The 7071-nt window shown below is 34.4% G+C and overlaps 1 protein-coding gene across 1 annotated transcript in view; it reads left to right on the forward strand.

Annotated features, from left to right (window-relative positions):
• Positions 1-6717, forward strand: part of TRPA1 (transient receptor potential cation channel subfamily A member 1) — a 37828-nt gene extending 31111 nt beyond the window's left edge. The window contains exons 22-27 of the mRNA XM_056332044.1: positions 28-157; positions 286-468; positions 1379-1447; positions 2927-3037; positions 3566-3663; positions 5596-6717. Coding sequence (XP_056188019.1) covers positions 28-157; positions 286-468; positions 1379-1447; positions 2927-3037; positions 3566-3663; positions 5596-5827 — 823 coding nt within the window. The 3' untranslated portion in view covers positions 5828-6717. The remainder of the gene's footprint in view (positions 1-27; positions 158-285; positions 469-1378; positions 1448-2926; positions 3038-3565; positions 3664-5595) is intronic.
• Positions 6718-7071: the final 354 nt, after the last annotated feature.

The raw sequence follows: 7071 nt of genomic DNA on the forward strand, positions 1-7071 counted from the left end.
TATCTTTTTTGTTTACTTATTGCCTAGATTTGAAAACTATGGCATCTATGTTGTGATGTTCTGGGAAATTTTGAGAACTTTGATTCGGATTGCTGTCGTTTTCTTTTTCCTGATACTGGCCTTTGGACTGAGTTTCTTTGTCCTTTTGGGTTCACAGGTTAGTTGAATGGCATAGTTAATTTTTTATCATTATAAATAATATTTTTGACTAAAGAATCTCAAGAGGTTATTTGCAAGTTTAATCAGGGGTTTTTTTCTTGATTTTGGTATTTCTTGTTTTTGCAGCAAACATATAGTACACCTCTGCTTTCTGTAATGAAGACCTTTGCAATGATGCTGGGAGACATTAATTACCATGATGCATTCCTTGACCCCTTACTAAGCAGTGAATTGCCATATCCATTCCTGAGTTACACTGTTCTCATTATATTTACCTTGCTTATTCCAATCCTTCTTATGAACTTGCTAGTAAGTAAACTACTTATTAATACACAAAAATTGTTAAGCACAGGTCTATACAATTTTAGCATATAGAATTACTTCAGTGGTGATTCGTGACATTCCTTTGTTATTTAACAAATTGGTGTTTTCAGTAACATACGAAAAATATGCCTTTCCCTGGATTCATTTTCCCTCTAGTTTACTGTTCTGAGTATTTTCCCAGAGTTAACTCTTGTAGCATTATCTTGCATATGTTTGGGTAGTAACTGTGATGGAATTTGAATTGGAGCTTCAGTGTATTATTATGAGGTCTTGATAAAGAAAATTGGGGAACAATGATTTTTGTTCAACCCTTTTCTGTCATAACCTAGCACTAACAACATTTTTTTTGAAGAAAAAGCCAAAGCCTAGATCTTCATTGTGTGCAAAATAGCAATCAACAACTAACAGCATTAAAACTAATGAGCCTGACCTGAACAGAAAGAATCAGAAAAGGGGGAAAATGTGTAATACATCTTCAGCCATATTATGTTGAACATCAATTTTTTTTAGGAAATCAAATTTTTATATGAGCTGAGCGATAAAAAATAATCAATTCAGGTTCTTAAAGTTATTTATTGCTACCATGATCATACATAATCAAGAGGTCAAATTTTTTAATGTAACATCAGCAATGAAGAATCAAAAAGAAGGGACGTTATTCTTGACAGGTCTTTGAAGTAGCTCTTTGGTGCCTTACTGGTTTACAGATAGTTGGCATTAAAAAAGCTTACTACATTTCTTGGTATGGCTTTTCCAAATATGCACAAAAGGGGTATGTTTTCAAAGTGAAACAAAATAAATTTAACTTCAGAGTAATTTTGGATTTAAATGTGAATAAGAAATACAATTGAAATTACAGAATTACGAAAAAATAATGTTTTCCTGGTATTTTTAGATTGGTTTGGCTGTTGGAGACATAGCTGAAGTACAAAAATATGCTGCACTCAAAAGGATTGCAATGCAGGTAAGTAACATGCCGTAGAAGCACCAACTATAGGAAGTAGGTATCGTTGTTATAACACCATTTCGATAATTATCTGATTTATCATCAACATCCCTAAATAATATCTTAGCCTCTCTGTAAAGCAAACTGGTGAACATGGGCATCCTATTCTGAATCTCATTTTCAGTCATGTGAGTCATTGTAAAGGAAACGTATAAGCAAATGCATTTTTAAGGAACTTCTGAACAGTCGGTTCAACGAATTCTGAGTTATTCCAACAACAGAATCTCAAAATGAGTAAATGCAGCATTCAAAATTGGATAGTTGTCTTTTAAGGAGAGAATTGATGCAAGCAGTTGAAAGGTTAAGGTACACAGAAATCAAAAGGACACCAAATTCATTGCAGTATAGTGAAGGCTTATGCTGGTCTGTGTGCTGAGGAGATGCTATGCAATACCAGGTATAACTAAGAAACTTAATGTCATATTTCTAAATGAGCCTACCTGGTGGCTGGTCATAAAGAGGTGTGCACAGAAAGAATAACCAAGCACAAGAACACCTCAGAAATAACTTCTGGTAGTCACATAACTTTAAATTGTGTGCTATACTTGCATAGTTCAAGTGTATTTGAAATATTTTCTTTTAGAGTAACATTTCCTCCGAAGAGGTATTTCTTTTCCTAAAGGTAAAAATGACTAAAGCAGAGGTATAAGGGCAGTTCTTGTAGCAATTAATGCCTTCCACCTGTTTAGGTATTTCTTTGCCAACAGAAAGCTCAGGAAGGATGTTGACTTGCAGCTTCAGACAGTACTATGCGATCTTTATTAAGCATGTAAAATTCTGTATGTTTGGCAGGATTATGGTTGTCTGCAATAGGCTTATACTGCACATTCTGGTTTTTTTGATACATATGCTCAGTATTTCTGTAGCAATTTGAGAATGACTGGAAAGTTAGCATCACCTGAAAAGGCATTCATATATAACATATTTGTTTCTACCCAAGGAAAAACTTTTCTCCCCAGGCATTCCACTGGCAGCTTAATCTATACTAGACTCTGTCTAGTAAAAGGATATAGCACAATTAAAGAGCAAAAGATCACTCTGCCATTATTATTTGGTCTGAAAACCCGTGGCTATGATAAGTATTCTGTCTTTTGAATATTTCTGCCCTGTAATTCTGTACCGCAACCTACAGTGTACTAAGGACATATTCAAGCCATTACACAAGAGCTAATTCATTTTGGAACCATTTTAGTTATGAAAATACATCTATGTAAAGTAACTAATTTTGCTAAGATACTCAGTGCTACTATGACTAGATGGTTTTAGTGTCTGTCTGGCTTCAAATATTATACCATTGTTTGCAGCGTAGATATCCTCTTAAGACTTGACATCTAGCAATAGTGATTTGAATATAATGACATGATAGTTATTTTCACAAGATAATGTGTCTTTATCTTCAGATAATCTCTGTTATTCTAAATGTAAAACTATGTTTAGGTAAATCTTCACACCAATTTAGAGAAGAAGCTACCATTTTGGTTCTTAAGTCGGGTGGACCAGGAATCAATCACTGTATATCCCAACAGGCCAAGATACTGTGGGTTTATGGTAAGATGGTGAATCAGACTGAAGAATTCTTACTAAAATGTGATACGATCAACTTACTTTGTGCGGAGATTGCTAGGAACATTGCATTAATAAGACTCAATCATTAAACTGAAATCAGTGGAATTGTGATTAGACCTTGACTGTCTTAAGTGAAAATGATAAATCAGTTGGAGCACAGCCTAACTTATTCAGATATAATTAGTGTTTGAATTCTTGTAGCTCTTAGTGATCTGTGACTTTATTGAGTGAGACAAGCTACAAAAGTTATTCAGACAGAAAGAATTATTCCCTTTTGGCATTTCTTCTTTGGTTTGTTTACTTTTCATTTCAGCTGGTTTTGGTAGACTGAATTTTCTGATTAAACAAATTTTGCAAAACAAATATTTATTATACAAAAAATAACTTCATAACAGAAACCATTTTCAACTTTAACACTGTGTGGATACTGTTATCATTCACTTATTTGGTATTTTTAATTTATTGTCAGACTACAATATCTGATTTCAGTTGGTTCCATGTGTTTTTTAGAGCGTGTTCCAGTATTGTTTTGGGTGTGAGGACTCTACCACAGATGCACAGAGCACTGATACAACATTAGAACTGGAAGTTCTGAAGCAGAAATACAGGTATTTGTTGTGTTATTTTACTGCTATAAAAATAAGTAGAACCAATATTACAAATATACTTCTGTAGCTCCATACTGTACCTAAAAAGTAAAATTCAATATATCTAGGGTCCTTCAGTAAGCTCCCTCACTATGGTAACAATATTTTATATTCTGTAACGTATTTACCTTCAAAATACTTGTGAGGTAGAGAAATATTTTTATATTTCCCATAGCAAAGAGGACAGGCTTGTTTGCTTATTAAAGCAAACTGAAGTAATGGGGAAAAGGTGTTTTCATTTCAGAATTAGAGATTTGTGTTTGGAAGTTTTCAAGGGTTGTTTCAAACTCACAGTTGATGTAATTCTAATTGGTTTGCAAATGCACACAATCTGTAACTGCCTTTCCTCTTGTCCAATGGTAAATCTGCTTCAGATTGTTTCCCTAAAAATGATTTGGTGTCCTGGTTCTCCCTTGAACAAATAATCTGTTTCCCAAAGCCTTGGAAGTATTTTTCTTATTCATCTTACCAATAGATCTGTAAGAATGGTTTCAGGAAAGCCTTCTGTAAATGTAGGGCTAGGAAAATCTCTTCTTTCTCATTCTGTCTCACTGTCCTCTGCTCTTTCTATTTTTTTTTCTTTCTCCTTTTTTTTTTTTTTGAGTCGACGAAATTTTTGTTTCCCTTCACAGATTCTGATTAAGTACTTTTTTGCATGAAGGACTCAGCAAGAGTTGAAGGGGGATGAGAATACACCCTACAGATGTAGGCAAACAGTGGAATTTAACAAGTCTTTCTTCAAATCCATACTACAGCATATATCAGGAACCAGCATAGAACATACTCTTTTTTTTTTTTAAAAATTATTTTTTTTTTCCCCCCATACAGAGAGGGAAGAAAACCGTCATAATAAAATTGCTTGGAATAGAATAACTTATGGCTGTTTCACTATGGGAAGTTACATTTACTGCTCTGAAAATACTGGCTGACAACTTTGTTTTACTTGTTGCCAGAACATTTTTATTGTCACAGTTCAAAACAGCATTCAGTTCCTACTGAAGCCTAGTGGAAGTCAGTGATGAGTGTATATGGTTATGGTTTTGGTTTTTTAATTTGGGGTGTGATGTTTTCTTTTTTTTTTTTTTGGCTTTTAATGGCTGCACACTTAATTCTTGTGTTTTCCATCTATTTTAAGGCTTATTTACATTTTTCTACAAAAAAAAAGGGGGGGGGGGGGGGGAAGCAACTACATCTAATGCAACCCCAAACTGTTCTTTACAGAGAACCTTTTCAGTCACAATGTGTATTTCATGCTATAGTTTTCTGAGTCTAGACATTCTTAAAAGTAGATTTTCAAAAAGCCTGTTTGATAGTTTTGTCAAGAGAGTTTTTAGACACATTTCCCGTTTCTTTCATTGTTTCTTAAAAGATAACAGATAATTGTGTTCTGTGTGCATGCTGCTGTTAACTCTTTACGTGTATCAATTGCACTTTGGATAGCACGTTAAAGGAGATCAGTAAGTGCCTCATCAGTATCTCTCATATGCGGTTAAAGTAGTTGTGAAGTTCACAAAGTGTTTGTGGATGCTTAATTGACATTGCAAATTTGGCCCTTTTTCTTTGCCAGACTACTTCAGTCAATAGGAAAACCTTTTGACAGAACTGTTCAGAATTTTATTTTGAGAGTAAAGTTGCTCTGACCTTAAGTATATAATAAGTTACTTTTCTCAAGAACCAATAATCTGTTCTTTAATCCTGTTTCCTGAAACCTGGAGAAGTACAGCACCTTGAAAAATGAAATGTACTCCAGATAATATTCTTTGTTAGCAGAAGGCTGAAGTTGGGGACTGTCAGGTCTTTTGCATCTATGATTTTAATGACTAACATGTCTTTTGAAACCAAATGACAAAGCCTGCTGTATGCATGTTTTTTTCTTTTTTGTTTTTTTTTTAGGCTCAAAGATATATCAACACTGTTGGAAAAGCAACATGACCTCATTAAACTGATTATCCAGAAAATGGAGATAGTGTCAGAGGCTGAGGATGAAGACAGCAATGATTTATTTCAGCACAAGTTTAGGAAAAGGCAGTTGGAGCACAAGAATAGTAAATGGGATACAGTGTTAAAAGCTGTTAAAACAAATGTGCCTAACTCAAGCACAGAAAAGAACAATAGCTTATTCTAGACATGCCTATGATATCATGTTATGCTATCATTTTGTTTTACTTTAGAGCCACTTCTGTTATTGTCTGTGCATAATGTTAATGTGATACATCATGTATTCAAGTATGAAAAAAGGCCAGATCCAAAAAGAGGATGCAGGTGCTCAAAACATTATATAAGGAGACTGAAGATGTCTACATCCAAAACTACGATCCTAAAAGTGGCTGGCTAATCAGGAAAGTGCCTAACTCACCAGATGCCAACCCTGCTGTCCTGAGAGTTCCAAAGGCTTCTGCCTAGATCTGTTCCTGGATTTGACCCTAATGCACTTAGGTCTGTACTTAATCACATTATTTTCTGTTATGAATATTTTTAGAATTTCTGCATTTTTAGAAGTCCAAACTCTAATCGTTTAGCATTCAGATGTTTTGAGAGAGCCAATGGGCTTCATGTAGCTTAAAGAAAAAGTAAGAAACTTACCTGACAGATTGAGTTGGAAGTTTTGCTGAGTAAGGACTGCAGGATCAGGCCTGAAAGGTAAGGAATGAGAAGATCATGAAATTGTAATGTAAGGAAAGGACTGTTTTCTTTTGTAGATAACTATATATATTCTCAGAGGGGTCATTTGTATTAGCATGCATATAGCAACGATAGAACGACATGTTAAATATTAGTCATTTGCAGCTTGCTATTCTTACACTGCTACTGTGATTTTGGCCTTCCTGATAATCTAAACCTGACCTTGCTACTTTAATCTGCACTTTGGTTTTATTGTTTATTTACTGGATATTCAGTGCATTATGTAATATACAGTAACATATCAAGTGTAGAAATAAACGTTAATTAAACTGTGTTTAAGTACCTGAGTATATTTGTTTCAAAACCAGTGCTAATAAACTAGTTATGACTATATGTGATTGTAACACTTTTTGATCTGCTTTTGAATTCAGACGTTTTCTTTAAGAACTTTATATTCATTAATTCTTCATGTAAAGAACAATTATGATTCCTGTTTATTTAAAAGTTAGCCACCAGAAGGTAATTCACCCTATGCAGAACTTCTCCAATCTTCAGAAAACATAGGAAGAGACACCGTAAATTAGTGACTTGTGCCTTAAAATTGCCATGGATGACAGACACACTGTTCACTGGGGAAAATGCTTTCTCACCCACTGCTTTATCCCAGCTTTGAGACTTTAAATCCTTGCCTGGTAAAATACAGAAGGGAGGAGGTTATCCCTGGCATTGCCTCTTCTACCACGCTTA

This window comes from Falco biarmicus, chromosome 3, assembly GCF_023638135.1.
Source record: "Falco biarmicus isolate bFalBia1 chromosome 3, bFalBia1.pri, whole genome shotgun sequence".
NCBI classification, from domain to species: domain Eukaryota; kingdom Metazoa; phylum Chordata; class Aves; order Falconiformes; family Falconidae; genus Falco; species Falco biarmicus.